The 22,882-nt window shown below is 37.5% G+C and overlaps 1 protein-coding gene and 1 non-coding gene across 6 annotated transcripts in view; both read left to right on the top strand.

The window, feature by feature from the left end:
• Positions 1 to 22,882, top strand: part of LOC140859949 (uncharacterized) — a 36,422-nt gene that overhangs the window by 7,809 nt on the left and 5,731 nt on the right. For 3 of the 5 annotated variants that reach the window (XM_073262596.1, XM_073262599.1, XM_073262597.1), the window contains one exon: positions 546 to 1,011. The exons of the other annotated variants lie outside the window; for them this stretch is intronic. Coding sequence is in view for 1 of the 3 variants with exons in the window: in XM_073262599.1 (XP_073118700.1) it covers positions 546 to 577 (32 nt within the window). In the remaining 2 variants the exon portion in view is untranslated. Of the gene's footprint in view, positions 1 to 545; positions 1,012 to 22,882 lie in introns of those variants that run through there. 5 annotated transcript variants of the gene reach the window in all.
• LOC140870211 (small nucleolar RNA R71) lies at positions 14,421 to 14,526 on the top strand. The gene has a single exon (XR_012147183.1). It is a non-coding gene; the product is annotated as a small nucleolar RNA R71 (small nucleolar RNA).

Raw genomic sequence — 22,882 nt, forward strand, 5'->3', positions numbered from 1 at the left:
ATTGTAACTGCCGTATTGTAATAAGTTGTTTTAGATTTGTGTTTCCATTATCCTAGTCCTGATTTTGAGGACGAAATCTCTTAAGTGGGGGAGAATGTAGTAACTCGTCTCCAAATTAAGTTAATCAAGAGCTTAATTATGTTAAATGGCTAAAAAATGATTAAGGGATCTTAAAAGGGCCCCGAATATGTTTTGGGTTTCGGGTAGTTCGGACACTCCGAAGGGAGTTCGGACGCTTCGAACATATCGAAGCCTAGTTCGGAGGCCTTGTGAAGATCGGATGCCCCGAAGGAAGATCGGACGGTCCGATCTCGTCCAGATAAGTGGATAATGATTTTTTTGGACAAGATGCTAAGATCGGATGCTCCAAAGGCTGGATCGGATGCTCCGATCGTATTTCGTTAGCAGTGACTGATAACTTTGTTTCATATGCATATTTTTGTGATTGTTTTTCATGCATTCATATGCTATTGTTGTTGTTTTATTCAGTTTTAGCACGTTTAATGCATTTGTCTGCATAATACTCCTCTTGGTCCATTTTGTAGGGAAACTCAAAAAAATCAAGAAATTTGGATAGAGTTACACTCGCTCGAGTGGATGGCTATGCTCGCTCGAGAGAGATCGAGAAGATAGAAAAATTTTCAGAATTCCACTCGCTCGAGCGCATGTGATGCTCGCTCGAGCGAGAAAGACGTGCCATAATTTCTTCGGAGCAGAAAGTTGCTCGCTTGAGCGAGCGGAGCGTGCAGACTTTTTAAAATATGAAATTCTTGCTCGGGAAGGATACCATATTTTTAGGATCTTTGGGCATATAAATACAAATTCACTCATCAGAATAAGGGTTACACAACTCTTTTGAAGGCAAGAGGCGACTGATCATCATCTTCCATTCTACCTTTCTTTTTTTCTTTTTCTTTTTTGATTTTTAGTTGATGTTTTGGATTAAAAACTCTTGTTTATGAATCATGTTGAACTTTGAGTAGTTTTTCTCTTTCGATCAAGGCCACGTGATTGAGCCAGACAATTTATGTGGAAAACTTGATTGTTTATTTGAGATTTTCAAACTTGATTTTATTTTATTGTTTGTCGAATTTATATTTGTCTTGTGAATGATTTGGCCAATTATTTGCTTGCATGTTAATCAATTCCAAGTCAAAAGAGTAGGTTTTGATTTTGATCACTTTGATAATCAACATATTGTAAAACCGACTAATAATAGAATTTGGTTTCATTGTGCGGTTTGGGTGTAAACTGAATTTTCACCGTTCGTCATGCATTAAAATTTGATTAGAATTACGAAAGATTAATCCGTAAATATTTGAATAGGTTTGATTTTTCTAGAAATAGACCTTTGAACAAGATAGGAGAATTCCCGTGATATAAGATTAAAATCTGAGTCTTGAATTGACTACTTGTTACATAATTTGTCAGGTACCTACGTGTGTCCTTGATCGAGCTTTTTTTAAATTGAATTTTAATCCAAGATCTTTGGTGAGATTTTCTTGAGTTGAATTTTATTTGCAAATTAAGTTTTTAGTTCAAAATCTGAATTTTCATCACTCTTTTTGATTAGTCTAGATTAAGTAGAAATAAATATATTCTGGTAGTCATATTTATACAGTCCCTGTGGGTTCGACATCTGATTCTATTCACTATTTATAACTTGACCTGGTACGCTTGCCAGTTGATTTTAATCACACCGATTTTAGCGGTCAAGTTCTTGGCGCCGTTGCCGTGGACTGTTTGATATCAGAATTTTTATTTCACTTGAGATTAGACATTATTTATTTTCTTAAATTCTGATTTTTATTTCTTGGTGATTTTCAGGTACTATCTGTTGTGCATGCATAGCATTCGATCTAGGGAGCTAATACCACTTTATTTGGAGATCGAACGCACGCTCAGCAAAATCCGAAAAGCCAAGAGATCTATCAATCTTGAACTTGAAACATAATCTGAATCAGAAGAAGATATGGCGGACAACAGAACTGTTCTAGACATAATTCGTCCACCTACTGAAGGCTATGGATCAAGCATCATTCACCCCACTGTCGAGGCAAATAACTTTGAATTGAAGCCTTCAATCATTCAGATGATTCAGCTGCAAGCAAGATTTGGGGGTACATCTGTGGAAGACCCCTACGCTCATCTGAAGCATTTTCTGTTGATTTGCGACACTTTTAAGGCTAATGGGATAACATCTGATGCAGTGCAACTGCGGTTATTCCCATTCTCTCTGCAAGGCGAAGCTGTTGAATGGCTGGATGAATCGCTTGTGGGTTCTATCACTACTTGGAACCAACTTGTTAAGACTTTTTTGAACAAGTATTTCCCTCCCACGAATATGGAAAAACTATTTTCTGACATCATCTCATTCAGGCTGAAGGAAGCTGAATCTCTACATGCGGCATGTACCAGATTTAAAAAGTTGTTGAGGATGTGTCCTCAACATAATCTTACTTAGAGCCAGTAAACTTAGACTTTCTACAATGGGGCTGATCAATCTGTTCGATCCATGTTGGATGCTGCTGCTAATTGAAGCCTATTCAGGAAGACACCAGAAGAGGCATGGAATATAATTGGAAACATGGCTGAAAGCAACATTGGATGGCCAGATGTGAAGAAGGAGAAAAAGGCTGGAGTACTAGAAGTTTATGCATTGACAACATTGAATGCCAAAATCGATGCTCTTACTCATCAGATGGCAATTATGCAGACAACTCCTACCAATCAAGTGAAAGATCAGCAGCCTAAGGAACAACAAATCTTTGAGATTGATGCACCGAAATTCATGGAAAATCTAGGGAGACAGCCGTAAAATCCTTACAGCAATACCTATAATCTTGGCTGGAAGAATCATCCGAAATTTGCGTGGAAACCTGTAGATCCTACTGCCAAAACGTCCAAGCCTATGGAGAAGAAACCATCCTTTGAAGAAATTATGATGAAGTATGTAGCGGTACTGAAACTCGTCTACAGAATCAGGAGGCAATGTTGCAAAATTTGGAAACACAGATGAGCCAGATAGCGACACAACTATCAACTAGGCCAGCAGGATCGTTGCCTAGCAATACTGAGAAGAATCCAAAGGATGTCAATGCTATTCTGGTGATTACTAGATCGCAAGCAGAGACTGCAGAGAAGAAGACTGAGGATGAGGAAGCAAGTGAGCCAATCAAGGAAAAAGGGCTAGAGGAAGCATCAATGCAGGCAGACTCGATGCCTACGGGCAAGAATGGTAAGTCTTCTAACCCAATTACTAATGATAATATTGATTTGATTAAACTTCCCTTCCTCCAGAGAGCAAAGCAACTGCAATTGGATAATCAATTTGCAAAATTTTTAGAGATTTTCAAGAAGCTTCATATTAATATTCCCTTTGCAGATGCATTGGCTCAAATGCCCAGTTATGCAAAAATTTTGAAAGAGATTTTTCTAACAATAGAAAATTGGTGGATTTTGAAACTGATATGAATTCTTAATGTATGGAAGGCAAACACGACTATATTAAAATCGTACCCTCAATCCAATAACAAAAGAAATCAAGAAATTTGCCCAATATTGAAAACAAGAAAAAGTTTTGGATTATTCACCTCTAGTTTACTTGAAACTAGCAACAAACAATCACGAAAAAAACAACTCATGACAACGGGACCTTCAGAAAACCTGTTTCTGACAACCCACGAGAATAATCAATCGACAAACGCCAAAAATTTGAAGAACTTTGATAAGTTTGATTTTTGAGTAAGCAAAAGCTTAATAAAAATTCTAGAGAGAATTTTAATTGATCAATATCAAAATTGGAATTCTATATCAATAATGAAAGTTTTTGTTTTATTTATAATACAACTACAAATAATAAAAGATATCGCAAAATAATTCAAAATATATCTAAAGATATAAAAGATATCTCCTAAAAGTTTCCTAGTATAATTAAAAGACTCAAAATAGGAAAAATAATGCCAAAATATCAAAAAGTCTCGCACACACACAAAACGGCGAGCTGTGTGAAAGATAGTGCAGGCGCGGGCGCGCGACAGACAGTCGCGGGCGCACACAAGGTTCTGTCTGGAAATTTTAAAAACACTCGGAACAGGCGCGGACGCGTGACGGACCGGCGCGGCCGCACACAAAGTTCTGCCCTCAATCTTCAAAATTGCAAGGATGCGCGGGCGCACGTGGAACAAGGCGCGGGCGTGCATGCTTCACGACCTATATCATTTATTTTTGTGTTGGCGTTAATATTCTCTCCACTTTCTTGACTTCTTTAAACTTCAATAATATTGTAACATTCCTCAAAGTGATCTTCAAGCATTCCAATGCCTTTTTGATAATTCATCACCAACGATTGAAGTGCATTTTTGAATCTCTTACACTACAAGAAAAACGGCTAAAGACAACGCTTTTTCCGCATTGTTAATGTCCTCGAAAAAGCGTTGTCGTAGCCAGTGTTGTAAAAGACCACGCTCAAAGACAACGCGAAAAAAGCGTTGTCGTTTCTGGAAAAGACAACGCTTTTTAAGCGTTGTCGTATCTAAAAAAGACAATGCTTTTTAAGCGTTGTCTTTTATAAAAAAGCGTTGTCGTTTCTGAAAAAGACAACGCTTTTTAGGTGTCGTTGTATCTGGAAAAGACAACTGTTGTGAAATTTACTCGCAAGCATACGAGTGTCAAGTTTTAGTATAGTGAAAGAGAGAGTGTCGATCCCACAAGGAGTAAAATGAAAATATTCAATACTTGTAATTAAAATAGTCTTAATTTTATCTAGAAAATCAAACTTCGAGAATTTTGCAGAAAAAATAAAATAAATAATGAGAAATTATCAAGCTCACACACACACAAATTTCGAGGAATTATGAATCAGAGAAAAATAGTCCAGAGGTTTGATTTCACTTGGTCTCGACAATATTCAATCCTAATTAATCTATTTTATGAATTCCCTTCGATTAATAACCAAGAACACTTAGATTATTCTATTCCCCTCTCCCGAGCAACAAATAAAGTGTATCAACTACAATTCGATTTCAATATCCCTATTAAAAATCTAGATGTAGTGATATGTGTAAAATGATGTTCCTTAAAGGTTCTATTAAAGCTATATACTCTCCCGAGCTATATAAACAATTAACAGTGTAGGTCCTATTAATCCTACTCAAAATCCCCTCTCCCGAGCAATGATTCTAAGTAAATATAACAACTCAATTTATGGCCAGTAAATTAAGAAGACATTCAATTCTAGAAACACAATTAATCTATAGAAATTCAATTTATTAAAATCAAAGATTCATGAATATGTCTCAACCAAGCTACGTCAACCTCTAGACTAGAAAAGTTTAGTTCATGCTCGAATTCAATAAAAACCAAATAATGTTTAATATCTCAAACATAATTCAACAATCAAAAGAAAATAAAAAGAAGAAACAAAGCCGTAGTCTTTCTTCCGTGTCCGGTCGAAAAGTCTTCGTCTTCGTTCCAAGCAATCTTCAATTCTTCAACTCCAAAAACTCACAAAAGTGCTCTCTAGAATATTGTGTGTATTGGCGGCTGATAGATAGTTTTATGACTCAGAAAAATCCCCTAAATATGACCTAACAATCATCCAAAATAATACCAAAGATATCCCCAAAGTTTCCATAAATAGTCGGACTCTAATATTCAAAACAAACGATGGCACGGGCGCTCAGGGAACAGGGCGGGCTCGCCTCCAATTCGCAAAACAAACTTTTGAATATTCTTCAACGGCGCGGGCGCGCCTAGGGTCAGCGCGGGCGCACCCTCAGCTCGACTTTTCTTCTTGGGTTCTTCAATAACAGCATGGGCGCGCCTATGAATGGGGCGGGCGCCCCTTTAGCTCGAACTCAGCCTTTTTCTTCTCTTTTCCAATCTTGAATTTCCTTGTAAACTTCCATCTTTTAAGCTTATTTCCACTTGAACACATCGAAGTCCATAACTTCCTACAAACACAAAAACAACAACAATTTCACGCAATATCTACCAATAAATTCCCAAAATTCAAGTAAAACCATATACAAATTAAGTGCACAAAATGCACTTATCAAATTCCCCCAAACTTGAACTTTTGTTCGTCTCGAGCAAAACTAACACAAACTCCACTCAATTGCAAGAACAACCATCAAGAATGACTATGGATTAATGACCTCAGTATGGAATTCCAAAACAATTTAAATCCAATCATATCTGTCCTACTAACACTTGAAAAATAAGTTAACCAGAAAAGTAATTCAACCTCATAAACTCATAAACTCCGCAACTCACGTTTCAAAATACTCTTCTCTTAACTCAATTCAAACATTCACAAATCATGAGGACTTTCATGGTAGAGCAGGATCAAATTCAAGGATATATCATCACAACCACACTCAATTAGTTTAATTCAAAGAACGTACTGTGTGCGTGTTTCGATCAAGAATTCATAATCATTAAAGTTTCAATCAATAGTCCATAGGCTAAATTCTCGCAACCCCTCTCCACTAGTATATTGGGCAACTGTGACTCGGTCAATAGGACTTAATAAGCTTATAATGCAAGGTCTGGCTCATGGCTACAAATGAAGGAAAAGAATTCAAATAAGGAGTAATTCACATTTATGCTCAAACTCTAATGTCAACTCCTTTTCATTCACAACTTCACACTTATTTCACTTCATTGATTTTTCAATTTTTTCACAACTTTTCTTTTCACAACTTTTTCAACTCTTTTTTCTTTTCTACTTCCTTCTTCATTTCCATTCATCCACCACACCATTCCATATTCACAAATAAAAACTAGGAGCATATAACAATTTAGCATTCAAATTACTCCCTTAAAGGTAGAAAATAGTGTATAAGCTATTCAGGTAGTCAATGTAGGACCTTGAAATAATGACGAATGGGGGTTTCATCACACGTTTACACGCATGCCATTCGATTTTCAATAAAGCTCAAACAAGGTACTAGGGATAACATATATAATAGGTAGCTTGAAAGGCTCAAACGAATTCAGAAAAATCGCCTAAATCATTCCTAATCACAGTGTTGCCCGTATTTTGCCTCGAGGGGTGTCCGAACTAGTTTTAGACAAGTCTCAATCCACAATTAAATCATACAAATCTCAATCAGTGCAGAAAGGAATAATCATCAGCAGTAAACGATGATTTTCACAACAAGTTTCAGAATTCTCGTACCTCTAAGTACTAATATGCGTGTAAGCTCAAATGGGCAACTAAGGATAAATTGATTCAATAAAATTCAAGGCCCAAAAAATCCAAACAATGCCTCAATCATTTTTATGTTTGTCTGTCTCAAGATTCAGATTCAAGCAAAATCACAGAATATATAGGAGTTCAATTGTTCACTTGGTTCCGTTTATTTCAAAATTTTGTCAGCTAGGCAGGTAGTCATGGACTTCAGTTACAAAACAAAAATTAACATCATTGGCCATCAATCCATTTCATTATGATTTCTCATATTCAGCCACACACCAACACAACACAACTCCTAAGAACCAAACAACTAAAATAAAAACAAAACAAAAGCAAAAGCAACTAAACAAAAACAATGCAAGTCAGAACTGACACAACTCCCCCAAACTTAGTACATTCATTGTCCTCAAGGAATTAAAACAATAAAGCATAAAGGACATGTACCACAAACGATGACCGTCAGTGGTCGTCGCCATCATCAGCAGCATCAGCATGGGACGGACCTGAAGGGCCAAAAGTGGGCGGCCACTGTGGATACAGAGGAAATGGATGATTCGAACTAGCAGCCTGTGGAAACTGATGTCTCAAAGCATTTGTAAAATCCATCATGTAGTCCATAAAGACACCAGTAGTCTGCTGAAATGTCCGAAACTCTTGACGGTGCGCTCTCAATTCATCCTCCAGAAGAGCAACACGATCGGGCGCAACAGGGGGTGCTTGAGGTCGGGGTGCAGGGCCGCTTCGTGCAGCTGCTCGCTCATTAAAATCTCGCCTCTCAGCGCGAGTTCGGTGCTCAGAAGCCGGTATCATGCGAAAAGGAGTTTGACAAGCAATCGGAGCAGTAACTTTCAACAATTCTTCATTCTGGCCCCACTCAACTCCAGCCGCTTCACAAAGATCAGTGATAAGTGCGGGTAATGCAAATTAGCCAGTCGTCTTACCGGCCACCACACCCTGAATTGTTGCTTGACAAATCTGTCCCAAGTCGATTGCTTTGCCCTCCAAAATACAATAAACAAGAATCGCTCGTTCTCGTGTCACCTCATGCTCGTGGTCAGTCGGTTTAAGACGAGCACACACAAAGTTATACCACAGCTTAGCATCAGGAATTAGCTCGGTCTTCTTCAACTTAGAAGGCTGATGATCACGGCCCATGCGCCATTCCGCGCCCGGAACACAAATACGGCTCAGAATTGCCGCGTAATCCACTTCATTCGCTCGGTACTCCGCATACTCATCGTGAAATACTGGCGGAAGGTTGTACAGGGTGTTAATAGTGTGAGCATCAAAAGGCACCAGCTGGCCTCAGACAAGCACTTTCAACTGCATGTGCTTTACTTTCAAGTTCGCATAAAATTCACGAACGACTGGGACGACTGCATCCTGAGGTGGCTTAACAAAATTTAACCATTGACGCCCATTCAGAGCCCTACCAATTGTACTAAAAAACTCATCGTTCCCAAATCCCGATGTCGTATCAAACCCACGCTCCGATAATATCGTTTTGCCTAGACAATTTTGATAATGCTGTTCGGCACTCTCATTCCAGAAACGCTGCGGCTCAGGCTCCGGATTAGCATGAGAAGAGGATGCAACAAATTTTTGTTTCTTCTTTGGTGCCATGAATCAAATACTTAGTGTGCACCACAAGTCACGCAACAATTAACCAATTTACCACAATCACAACTTCCCCAAACTTAAATCTAATCCACAATCCACACACAACAACAACTGCTTCCGCAAAAATCCAATAGAATTCACACTTCAAAGATCGATTAATCAATTAAAACTTCAAGACCCACGAATCGCACGAGTAGAATTTCGAAATACTCACCACCCAAAACACTTTTAGAAGTACCAAAAGAACGACTTACTCCATATGAGTCCGAGAAGAGTATATAATCAAAAGCTTCCCCAATGTACAATCATCCAAAAATTAAATGAGGCGTGCCCTGGATAAAAGTGGTTCGACCGTCCCGCGTCAAATAGATGATGAAAGAAATTAGATTGTGGGGGGGGGGGGGTGGAGATGTAGAGATAGACGAGCCGATTATAACAATAGAAGAGGGGAAAAAATCATGAGGAAGAAGGTGGACAAGAAATTAGGGAAAAGATTTGGGAGAAAGGATAGAAAAGAGTAGGTTATATGGAAGAAATCGGTGTCGGAGCGGGCGCACATATGGTAAGGGCGGGCGCGCCTTCGATTCGTTTTGTGAGTTTTGTAATAGCAGGGGCGGGGCGGGCGCGTGAGTGGTAAGGGCGGGCGTGCCTTCATCTCGAAAAATTTGGCACAAATATGGTACAGGGACGGCGCGGGCGCGCCTTGAGCTCGAAAAATTTCACCATTGTCATGCTAGAGCGGCGCGGGCGCGCGAATTAATAGAGCGGGTGCCCCTTCGATTCGAGATTGGTATCCAAAATCTTGCAAAAATCATAGAAAAAACCAAATTACTTCCAAACCAACAAAATTAAAAGTAAAAACGAAAAAAACAAAAAACAAAAAAAAAACGAGAAAACAAAGACAAAAACTAAAAAATCTGGGTTGCCTCCCAAAAAGCGCTTGGTTTAAAGTCATCAGCCCGACGTGCACCAGTCTTTAGTTGGGATCATCAAGCAATGCACTGGATGCGGGTAGTACTTCGTTGCCAAAGTAGTGCTTGACTCTCTGCCCATTAACCTTGAAAGTTCTTCCATCTGTACACCGCAATTCAATGGCACCATGTGGATAAATTGTCTCTATGAGAAACGGCCCTGACCATCGCGATTTCAACTTCCCTGGAAATAATTTCAACCGAGAGTTAAATAGCAAAACTCTCTGACCCTTTTCGAATTCCCTATGCACAATGATTTTATCATGCCACTTCTTTGTTTGCTCTTTGTAGATCTTGGCATTCTCATATGCTTCACTTCGAAATTCATCCAATTCATTCAACTGTAGTTTCCGCAACTCTCCGGATGCTTCGAGATCCATGTTTAGCTTCTTGATAGCCCAAAACGCCTTGTACTCCAACTCCAACGGTAAATGAAATGCCTTACCAAAAACCAGCCTGTAGGGAGACATCCCAATGGGTGTTTTGAATGCAGTGCGGTAGGCCCAAATGGCGTCATCTAGCTTGATTGCCCAATCTTTTCGATTTGTCTTAACCGTTTTCTCCAAGATTTGTTTGATTTCCCGGTTAGAGATCTCCGCCTGGCCATTGGTTTGAGGATGGTATGCACACGCCACCTTATGCCTGACACCATACTTAGTGAGCAAGGTATTAAAAATCTTATTGCAGAAATGCGTACCTTCATCACTGATTATTGCTCGTGGAGTTCCAAACGCGTGAAGATATTTTTTTTGCAAAAATTTAACTACAACACGAGCGTCATTAGTCGAGGTGGCAATGGCTTCCACCCATTTCGAAACGTAATCAACTGCTAATAAAATATAAGTGTACCCAAAAGAAGGGGGAAAGTGACCCATAAAATAAATACCCTACACATCAAATAATTCTACTTCTAAAATATTTGTGAGGGGTAATTCATGCCTTCTTGAAATATTTCCCGTTCTTTGACACTTATCACATGATTTCACCAAGGTATAACTATCTTTAAACAACGTAGGCCAATAAAAACCAGATTGTAGTACCTTAGAAGCAGTTCGGGTGGCTCCAAAATGTCCTCCATAGGGGGAGGAATGGCATTGTTCCAAAATTTCATTTGCCTCTTGCCCCGCCACACATCTCCGAATCACTTGATCGGCACAACGTTTGAAAACATAGGGATCATCCCACAAGTAGAACTTAACGTCATGGAAAAACTTCTTCTTTTGATGTCTATTCAACTCTGGAGGCATAGCACCACAAGACAAGAAATTCGCAATATCAGCAAACCATGGAATAAAGGAACTTACCTCAAAGATTTGTTCATCCGGAAACAATTCCTTTATGCTTTCCTCCTCCTTCACGTCTTCTAGCTCCAATCTTGACAAGTGATCAACAACTTGATTTTCGCTACCCTTCTTGTCCTTGATCTCAAAATCAAACTCTTGTAAAAGTAGAATCCAACTTATCAAGCGTGGCTTGGCATCCTTTTTGGCAAACAAGTAGCGAATTGCTGCATGGTCAGTATAAACAACTACTTTAGTACCAATTAAATATGCACGAAATTTATCAAAAGCAAAAACTACTGCAAGAATCTTTTTTTCGGTGGTAGTGTAGTTTTTCTGTGCGGCATCCATGGTGCGACTGGCGTAATATATAGCTCTGAAAATCTTATCTATCCTTTGGCCTAATACTGCGCCCACTGCATAGTCACTAGCATCGCACATAAGCTCAAAGGGCTCCTTCCAATCCGGCACAATCATGATGGGTGCTGTGGTCAATGCCGTCTTGATCTTTTCAAAGGCCTGTAAACAATCATCATCAAAAATGAATGTAGAATCTTTTTCAAGTAAATTACACAGGGGTTTTGTGATTTTAGAAAAATCCTTGCTGAAACGCCGATAAAACCCTGCATGGCCTAAAAAACTTCTGATGCCCTTGATATTCTTCGGAGGTGGAAGCTTCTCAATTGCAACCACTTTGGCTCGATCCACCTCTAATCCATTGGATGACACTTTATGTCCAAGGATAATGCCCTCTTCTACCATAAAGTGACATTTTTCCCAGTTAAGAACTAAATTTTTTTCTTGGCACCTCTGCAAAACAAGAGATAGATTATGCAAGCAATCAAAAGAGGAACCAAATACTGAAAAGTCATCCATAAACACTTCCATCACGTCCTCCACCATATCTGCAAAAATCGCCATCATACACCGCTGAAAAGTTGCAGGTGCATTACACAGTCCAAACGGCATCCTCCTGAAAGCAAACGTGCCATAGGGACACGTAAAAGTAGTCTTCTCCTGATCCTCCGGTGCTATGAAAATTTGATTATAACCTGAATACCCATCTAAGAAACAGTAATAGCAATAACCAGCAAGTCTATCAAGCATTTGATCAATGAAAGGAAGTGGAAAATGATCTTTACGAGTAGCTTTGTTCAACTTCCTATAATCTATACAAACTCGCTAGCCAGTTACTGTACGTGTGGAGATTAACTCATTATTCTCGTTTTTAGCCATAGTAATCCCACCTTTCTTAGGCACCACTTGAACAGGAGATACCCAACTACTGTCAGAAATAGCATAAATCACTCCCGCATTCAACAACTTTAAAACTTATTTTTTAACTACCTCCTTCATAGCGGGATTTAATCGCCTCTGATGATCAACATAAGGGATATAAGACTCTTCCATCAAAATTTTATGCATGCAAATTGTTGGACTAATACCCTTAATTTCCGAGATTGACCATCCTAAAGTAGTTTTAAAATTTCTCAGAACTCTCAGCAACTTATCTTTCTCTATAGCAGACAAATGAGCAGATATAATAACAGTACAAGTAGAATTTTCACCAAGAAATTCATAACATAGGTGCGTAGTCAATGCTTTTAGATCATGAGTTTCAGGGGATACCTCTGGTGCACTATTTTCCAATGTTTCAGATTCCTTAGAACTCATCATTTTTTCTTTCGGAGCGCTGTCTAGAAATACTTTTTGTTCATGTAACTCCCAATCCTCTTCCTTATCAACCACCTTGTATGCCACCAAACATCGTTCGAGCGGGTCAGTACTTCCTGCACATGAAAAGAGTTATGAGAATCAATAATTTCAATGCTCTTACATGTACTTACCTCATTTGGGCCCCTCATGGTGTGATAAATATTAAAAATCACCGCTTCACCACCAACTCGAAGTGTGAGTTCTCCCTTGTGGACATCGATCAATGCGCGTGCAGTAGCTAGAAAAGGTCTCTCAAAAATCAATGGAGTTTCTTCATCTTCATCCATGTCCAAAATCACGAAGTCTGCTGGAAATATGAACTTATCGACCTTTATCAAAACATCCTCCATAATACCCCGTGGGTATGTGATACTCCGATCAGCCAGCTGTAATGTGATGGTGGTCGCCCTGACTTCTCCAAGCTCCAAAGTCTTGTAAACAAAAAAAGGCATTAAATTTATACTTGCTCCTAAATCACATAAAACTCTATTTACCTTAGAACCACCAATAAAACAAGGGATAGTAAAACTCCCTGGATCCTTCAGCTTTTGTGGCAACTTTTTCTGCAGGATTGCGCTACATTCTTCTGTCAAATTCACCACTTCGTTGTCTTGCAATCTCCTCTTATTAGACATTACATCTTTGATGAATTTTGCATAATTAGGCATTTGTTCCAAGGCATCTGCAAATGGAATATTGATGTGTATCTTCTTGAAGATATCTAGAAACTTGGAAAACTGTTCATCAAGTGCCTTCTTCTTAAAGCGCTGTGGATAAGGAAGTTGTGGCTTGTACATCGGTTTAGATTCAGCTACCTTCTTGGGCTCTTCAACCATAATTTTTTTAGTCACTGGTTCTTCACTTTCTTTGGCTTTGCTCTGCTCTTTCTCTTCTAACTTCTTCCCACTTCTCAACTCAACTGCTTTGCACTGCTCTTTTGGATTCACTTCAGTATTGCTGGGAAACTGTCCTCTGTTTTGATCCTTCAAAGAATTTGCAAGCTGTCCAATCTGTGTCTCCATGGATTTCATCATAGCTCCCAAACTACACATGTGTGTCTCCATGCTGTCCATTCGAGTTTCAGTCCTCGACATCCGCTTGTTAGATTCAGTAACAAATGTAGACACCACATCTTCCAACGACGCTTTACCTTCCCCTTGATTTGTATTGAATCCCGGAGGGGGTTTCAACACATTCTTGTTGTTGGCATAAGAAACGTTTTCATGGTTACGTAAACCAGGATGATAAGTATTAGGAGGAGGGTTACCTCGATAATTTCCATAGCCTCTGGGATTGATATATTGAGCTTCCTCAGGTGGATAAGATTCTTCTATGGCAACTGATACACCTGCAGGTTCTGCGATATTCACCTTGTTCAGAGAAGCAACTTGTGTACTCAACGCAGATAACTGTGCAGTAATGGATGTAAGAGGATCCACACTGTACACTCCTTTCTTGACTCCTATACGTTCAGATGGCCATTGATAACTATTGATAGTCATCTGTTCCAGCATATCATAAGCATGAATGGGATCCTTGGCAAATATGGTAGCTCCAGCAGCAGAGTCCACAGACATTCTTGTAGGCATATTCAGTCCATTGTAGAAAAACTCTATTTCTTCCCAATCTGCAAAATTATGATTAGGACAACGCCTTAACAAATCTTTGTACCTTTCCCATGCCTCGTATAGCTGTTCTAAATCATGCTGTTGAAAGGTACTGATCTCAATCTTCAGCTGGGTTGCCTTGGATGGTGGAAAGAATTTCTCTAAGAATTTCACAGCCATGCACTCCCAAGTTGTTATGTGTCCTAGTGGCAATGACTGCAGCCAACTCCGTGCCTTGTCCCTGAGAGAAAAAGGAAACAAACGTAAGCGTATTGTATCCTCAGAAACACCATTTATTTTAACAGTATCAGTAATCTCTAGAAAAGTGCGCAAGTGTAAGTGAGGATCAGCTGTGGCAGTTCCATTGAATTGGTTCTGCTGAACCATGTTGATTAAGGCCGGCTTCAACTCAAAGTTGTTGACATTTATTGTCCCTCTAGCGATTCCAGAATAGTGAGCCTGGATCGTTGGCCTAAAATGATCTCTAATTGGCACCAAAGGCAATTCATTGACATCTTCTTCATCCATGTTTAATTGTTCTTCTCTCCTAGCTTTTCTCAAAGCTCTTGCAGTTCGTTCAATCTCTGGATCAAAGAGCAAAGAATTCGCACTTTGAGATCTTCGCATATACTGCAATTAAGAACAATAGCAATTTATTAGTACTTAAATCAAAATAAAGAAAACTCTAAATTAAAACTTCGACTAATTGGTAACAAGACTAAAAAATAATCAAAATTACTCCCCGAAAACGGCGCCAAAAACTTGTTGTGAAATTTACTCGCAAGCGTACGAGTGTCAAGTTTTAGTATAGTGAAAGAGAGAGTGTCGATCCAACAGGGAGTAAAATGAAAATATTCAATACTTGTAATTAAAATAGTCTTAATTTTATCTAGAAAATCAAACTTCGAGAATTTTGCAGAAGAAATAAAATAAATAATGAGAAATTATCAAGCTCACACACACACAAATTTTGAGGAATTATCAATCAGAGAAAAATAGTCCAGAGGTTTTGATTTCACTTGGTCTCGACAATATTCAATCCTAATTAATCTATTTTATGAATTTCCTTCGATTAATAACCAAGAACACTTAGATTATTCTATTCCCCTCTCCCGAGCAACAAATAGAGTGTATCAACTACAATTCGATTTCAATATCCCTATTAAAAATCTAGATGTAGTGATATGTGTAAAATGATGTTCCTTAAAGGTTCTATTAAAGCTATATACTCTCCCGAGCTATATAAACAATTAACAGTGTAGGTCCTATTAATCCTACTCAAAATCCTCTCTCCCGAGCAATGATTCTAAGTAAATATAACAACTCAATTTATGGCCAGTAAATTAAGAAGACATTCAATTCTAGAAACACAATTAATCTATAGAAATTCAATTTATTAAAATCAAAGATTCATGAATATGTGTCAACCAAGTTACGTCAACCTCTAGACTAAAAAAGTTTAGTTCATGCTCGAATTCAATAAAAACCAAATAATGTTTAATATCTCAAACATAATTCAACAATCAAAAGAAAATAAAAAGAAAAAACAAAGCCGTAGTCTTTCTTCCGTGTCCGGTCGAAAAGTCTTCGTCTTCGTTCCAAGCAATCTTCAATTCTTCAACTCCAAAAACTCACAAAAGTGCTCTCTAGAATATTGTGTGTATTGGCGGCTGATAGATAGTTTTATGACTCAGACAAATCCCCTAAATATGACCTAACAATCGTCCAAAATAATACCAAAGATATCCCCAAAGTTTCCATAAACAGTCGGACTCTAATATTCAAGACAGACGACGGCGCGGGCGCTCAGGGAACAGGGCGGGCGCGCCTCCAATTCGCAAAACAAACTTTTGAATATTCTTCAACGACGCGGGCGCGCCTAGGGTCAGCGCGGGCATGCCCTCAGCTCGACTTTTCTTCTTAGGTTCTTCAATAACAGCGCGGGCGCGCCTATGAATGGGGCGGGCACCCCTTTAGCTCGAACTCAGCCTTTTTCTTCTCTTTTCCAATCTTGAATTTCCTTGTAAACTTCCATCTTTTAAGCTTATTTCCACTTGAACACATCGAAGTCCATAACTTCCTACAAACACAAAAAAACAACAATTTCACGAAATATCTACCAATAAATTCCCAAAAGTAATGTAAAACCATATACAAATTAAGTGCACAAAATGCACTTATCAACAACGCTTAAAAAACGTTGTCTTTTCTGGTAAAGACAACGCTTAAAAAAGCGTTGTCTTTGTTCAAATAAAAAACAAAAAAAAAATTATTTCACAAATTTTCAATATTATAAATCACTTAAAATTCAAAAATTTGTAAAATAAAATTTAATATAAAGTCTTCCAATATTATAAATCATTCAAATATAAAAATAATCAAATTCTAAACTAATGAACACTAGGAAAAAACTATGCATTAATCTCGAAAAACTTTGATTCCTTCCTTCAGCACATGTTAGCGTCCCAAGCTTTCATAAAAGCCGCAGCAATCTCTTCTCCTTTAATTTGTATCTTCATACTGTAAATTATTAAAAATAAAAACAAACATAAAACAAATATGAATAGATTAAAATGAAAAGTAAAAGCAAACACATATTTGGCAGCAAATAACATGAACTACGAATTACGAAATTCAAGCCACAAGTTGTTAAAAATGAATGGTTGAACAAATTATAATTGATATATCATTACAAGAAGCATTCGTTCTGGACAATGAATGGTTAAACAAATTCAAGCCACAAGTTGCTAAAGCATATATCATTACAAGAAGCATTCGTTCTGGACAATTCCACAAGAATCTGGCAAGAAAGATAGATGCTGAATTTGAGACTTGGTATCACTACAGACCTGAAAATTTGGATTCTACAAGAAAATCTATACTTTATTGCCTTAAAGATGGATGGTTATTCAAGTTGAGCGCGTATCCAACTCAATGTTCCTTGGTTTCAGCTAGCATTGTTTTATAATGTAACACCTGGGTATCCAACGTATTTGAGTTGTACAAGTAAAAATGGTTTGACTAAGGCACCAAATGAGTAATTTCACTGAAGTCCATTTTGTCAGATTCTATGATAAATAAATTATCATAATTTGACAAGAGATCAAAGAAATTTAAGGAATATTTATATAAAATATGGAAATATCTAGGATTCACGGTGAAGAAACGAAGGGCAAGAGCTACATCATGCTCAATTTCAATTTATGATTCCGAGTAAAAGATTTAAAATTAGCTAGAGACAGTGAAGCCTCCAGATAGCGAAGAAAATTACATATCAAGAAAAATCAAACCATGACAAAAACTTGTCTTTTGTCAAACAAAATTCGGATTACATCTGTATCAACAAAAGTGAAAGGAAAAAGTATTTTTTGCGCAGATGTTGCAACAATTTTTTACTAATTCGAATTGTGAAATCTAAAACTAAATATAATATTTATAGTGTAAAGTTAAACGAACTCAAATTTGCAAGGAAAACTGACAGGTCCAATTATGCATAAAAACACGGCAGGAAAGGAAAAGAAAAGAGGAGTAAATAGTGATGAAGCAGGTCCAATTATGGATTGATATGAATAAATAGGATTGATATGAATAAATAGGATTCTCAACGGCTATTTTTTCTTGCTGCATGTAACCAATTGGGTCGAAATGAGACTCACAGATACGTATGAAAATCTGATGTGAATCAGCTTTCATAAAGCTAAATCACGCTAAATCACTGGACTTATAAAAAATATTCCAAATTTGAACAGATAGGATGATGATAAGCAATAAATTTTTGAATTATTACATAGAGAATGTGGATACAGATCATTTCTCTGTTCAGTAGAAGTGTGACATGATTGAGGCTAAGGATGAAGAAAAATCTACAGAACTTGAAATCCAACCTCGAAAGAGAAGAATTTTAAGGGCTCCGGAGTCTCTTGTTTTGAACAAACAAATGTTCCATTCTAATTTAACCAGTATTATGTTTGAATAGGAAGAATATAATGTTTCTTTACTTCTTGGAAGCACAAAAATTCATGACAGAATAGATGTTACAGCAATGGAACAGGCAACATCGATCTTCTTATCCTACTTTATTTATCATAGGAAATTCGCATTCTCATCCAGACAGAGGAAACATGAGAAAAGTGAAAAAAAATGTTGTATGGCTCACATCTTTTGAAGGCAGTCCTTCTAGTGTGGGGTTCAGTCTCGAATTAACTGCTTCAAGCTTCGTGGACAGAAACTAGAGCATCCCCATTATGACGAGAGGAAAAATGTGTAAGAACAAGTCAATTGGATAAACTACACAGGATGCAAGATAAGAAAGATACCTCAACTTATTGCTGTAATGACTGAATGTAGTTAATTATCTCATCAAGAACAAGAGCTTTTCCAATAACCTGAATAGATGAAAAATTTAATCACACACATCAAACACTGGATGATCATAAAATCAAACACGGACACCATATAAAAACCAACATCCGGATTTTGTGATAAGACCACTACTACACATTTCTCCTAAAAAAGCATGTAGAAAAGTGGAAATTGGTGATTCAGGCTTACTCTTATTTTCAGCTAGACTGTGGCTGTCAGTAGCTTGACCCATTCTTGCTCTAACATTCATGTAACCTTTAGGTGGTTCAGGCTTACTCTTCTTTTTAGCTAGTTTTACGCCGGTACCCAAATTTTGGTTCCTTGAGACCCCATTTCCATCTTTAGATCCTGATGCTAACATTTGTTTGCCTTTGAACTTATTCTGTCGATGAGAAAATAATAGTGATCAGTCAATATATAGCCAGCAACCCTTGAGTAAAGTTACTCAAATTTAACCCTGATGCTAACTGAGTTGGACAGTTGGTTGAGTGCATGAAACTTGGGGCTAAGGTCTTAAGTTTGAATCCAACCAAAGTCTTATATTTTGCAGTCTTTTGCAGGTTTATCTTATATGTGTCTTTACGCCTCCAAAAAATAGTGACTACGGTTCCCCGACAGTAAAAAATAGGATTCTCAACGGCTATTTTTGGGAAAAGGGAGCATCAACTTCATTAATGAGACGCTTACTGTCATTTTTTACCTTTTCCAGCTCATCACGCACTACACTCAACTCTTCTCTGAGATCTCTTACTATATCCTTAGCTACATTAAGTTGGGCTTCAATTTCCTCAATCTTCTTCTTCTTATTCACTGATGCTACTTCTGCTTTATGAACCTGAACAGTTGACCAAATACATCAGCTAAATAAGTAAGACAAGACGTAGGACTCATAGAGGAACGTGTATATGTGGGACATAATGGTCACATTTGTATTTTTAACATAACAGACTTTGTCAAAGACACAATCAATCCCATCCACTTAAATTTTATCACTATTGGATGTTGTTGCTGACAGAGACTTCTGCATAGAGTGGCTCCATACTTCCTCTACTTCTGAAATGGTATCTTAAACTTAGAGCATTGTCGGAGCATACCGAATGATTTAAAGCATGCTTCCCTCATTTCATTCTTGTGCATCTATGTATCAATACCGAACTGATCAGAACCATAATACTGATATAATAGCGTCATGTGTTAAGTTATGTTGGCCTTATTCAGCATTTATTTTCAATTACTATAGTTAAAATCATGAACTATAAGCTCTTCCATGAAGCCATGAAGGGAAATTTAAAAACAACAAAAAATAAAAGAAACAAACTGATAGAACATTTTAGAAAATAGAGCAGTTATTCATTAGCTTTTTAATCTCATCAGACTATTCAACGGAAGAAGTAACAAGACTAAAATATTTCATGCACTGGATGAATAATAATTAAGATTAGAGACTAACAGAAAAGGGGACCATATCAAATATGTTTCTGTTACGTGCAATGGAAGAATTAACTTTGACAAACTAATACTTCTGGCATCATACAGCCATAAAATAGATAAACTCCAACTTCAATACAGTATGTTGTTTAGTCTTTGTTGCATCAACCAACATAGGGTTCCAAAGCAGGTCATTTTAGATATTAGCCAGATCAACAAAGAGAATAGGATATTTTGGACAATGTGACCGCGTTTTCAAAAACAAAGTGAATCCATCAATCCATCTAAGGCACTAAAAGTAGTTGCAGCACAAGAGTCAAGAAAGAAGTATTGACATCCTTACAACTTGCCACTTGCTTCAAGCAAACTCTATTTGTTTTTTATTAAACTATTTCAAAGATTGAACAAAACCTGATAAAGCAAATCGATACAGGAATACCAATTCATCAATATGTTCCACCAACAAGATATTCAGAGAAAAGGAAGACCAAACTTAAAAATTTAACAGAACACAATCACCATTGCTCAATTCCAGTACCTATTCACGAGACCCATAAAAAATGACAGAACATTCAAAATTTAAATTCACCTTAGAATCCATAATTTGCTTGAGGCGCATCAACATCCGTAAGCCCTCCTTTTTTGCCACCTTCAACTCATGCTGATACTTCACTGCCTTCCCCTCGGAAGCTGTAACCCTTCTTCCTTGTTTGCCTGACCAGCAAAGATATTTCTCATTCCCATCTTAAAACAATAATCAGCACCATAGACACTGACAATCAATGATTGAACCCTAACGCAGAGCAGCAAACAATCAAATGACTACTCCAAAAATTAGCACATATATACTATCAACGGAGAGTAAAGCAAAAGCAAACAAAATGAATAATCAAGTACCTATACATTCACATATTTCATATATTAAAAAAATTCATACCACTAGGGAGCGAGTGCGATCACTGTCACCATGATCCACCAAGAAGGACGCTAGGTTTTGTAGGAGATAACTTGAAAAATCGTCTGATGAATCGAGCAAGACCATAAAAAATCGAGAGAAAAAGGAGAAATCAGATTTTGAATTGAAAGAGTGAAAAAGAAGAAAGGGATCGGAGAAGAAAATCGAGAATGGGTTTGGGAATTTTGGGGATCTGATAAGCAAATAGTATTATTTATTTTTATTTTAAGTTTTATTTTAAATAAAAATAATAATTCTTCTACAACACTTTTTAAAAAGTTTTGTAATACATAGGAAAAAAAATGCTAATAGACAACACTTTTAAAAGCGTTGTCTTTGACCCAAAAAAAACGCTTATAGACAACACTTTTTAAAAAAAACGTTGTCTTTGATTAATAAAAAATATATAATGACAACGCTTTACCCTAAAAGCGTTGTCTTTTAAGTGTTGTGTTTGTGCATTTTTGTTGCAGTGTTAGCTCGACCTCTTGTAATTGATCCTCTTGGCATCTCCAATGGATCTTTAGTCACGTGGTCAACATGAGAGCTATCCATGATCGCATCATCCTCCCCTTATTGAAAAGGATTTTTCATCAAATCTTGATCATCACCTACATCAAACAACGATAAGTCAGAAACATTAAAAGTTGTACTCACATTGTACTCACCTGGCAAGTCTAATTTGTAGACATTGTCATTGATCCGCTCCAAGAATTGGAAAGGTCCATCGCCTCAAGGTAACAACTTAGAACGCCGCTTCTCTGGAAAAAGTTCTTTCCTCAAATGCAACCACACCCAATCACCGGGTTCGAACACGACCTTCTTTTTACCTTTGTTTGCTTGCTTTGTATATTGCAAGTTCTTCTTTTCAATTTTTGCCATAACCTTCTCATGCAAATTTCTCACAAACTCAGCTTTCTTCTTACCATTTATATTAACCCTTTCACTCATAGGCAAAAATATCAAATCCAATGGAGATAAAGGATTAAACCCATACACAATTTCAAAAGTCAAAAAATTCATAGTAGAATGTAAACTACGATTATATGCAAACTCAACAAATGGGAAACCTTCTTCCTAGCTCTTCAAATTCTTTTTGATTATAGTACGCAACAAAGTTCCTAACGTTTTATTAACAACCTAACTTTGACCATCCGTTTGAGGATGACATGTAGTCGAAAACAGTAGTTTAGTACCAAGTTTGAACCATAATGTTTTCCAAAAGTATCTCAAGAAACGAGTATCCCTATCAGACACAATACTCCTTGGCATGCCATGCAATCTTACAATATCATTAAAGAACAAATCCATAACATGAGATGCATCGTCGGATTTATGACATGCAATGAAATGAGCCATCTTAGAAAATTTATCAACCACCACAAATATAGAATCCCTCCCCTTCTTAGACCTTGGTAATCCTAAAACAAAATCCATAGAAATTTCTACCCATGGTTCACTAGGAACGGGAAGTGGAGTATACAATCCATGTGGTTGTTTCTTAGACTAAGCTTTCCTACAAGTCACACACCTCTCACAAATATTCTCAACATCATACTTCATATGTGGCCAATAAAAATGTTCATGCAAAGTGTCATAAGTTTTATCCATACCAAAGTGTCCCATCAAACCACCCCCATGTGATTCCCTAACAAGCAATTCACGAATAGACATTTGGGCACACACAACTTATCTTCCTTAAACAGATATCCATCATGCATGAAAAATTTATCCTTTGGACC

The sequence above is a fragment of the Henckelia pumila genome, chromosome 4 (genome assembly GCF_033568475.1).
Source record: "Henckelia pumila isolate YLH828 chromosome 4, ASM3356847v2, whole genome shotgun sequence".
Lineage (NCBI taxonomy): Eukaryota > Viridiplantae > Streptophyta > Magnoliopsida > Lamiales > Gesneriaceae > Henckelia > Henckelia pumila.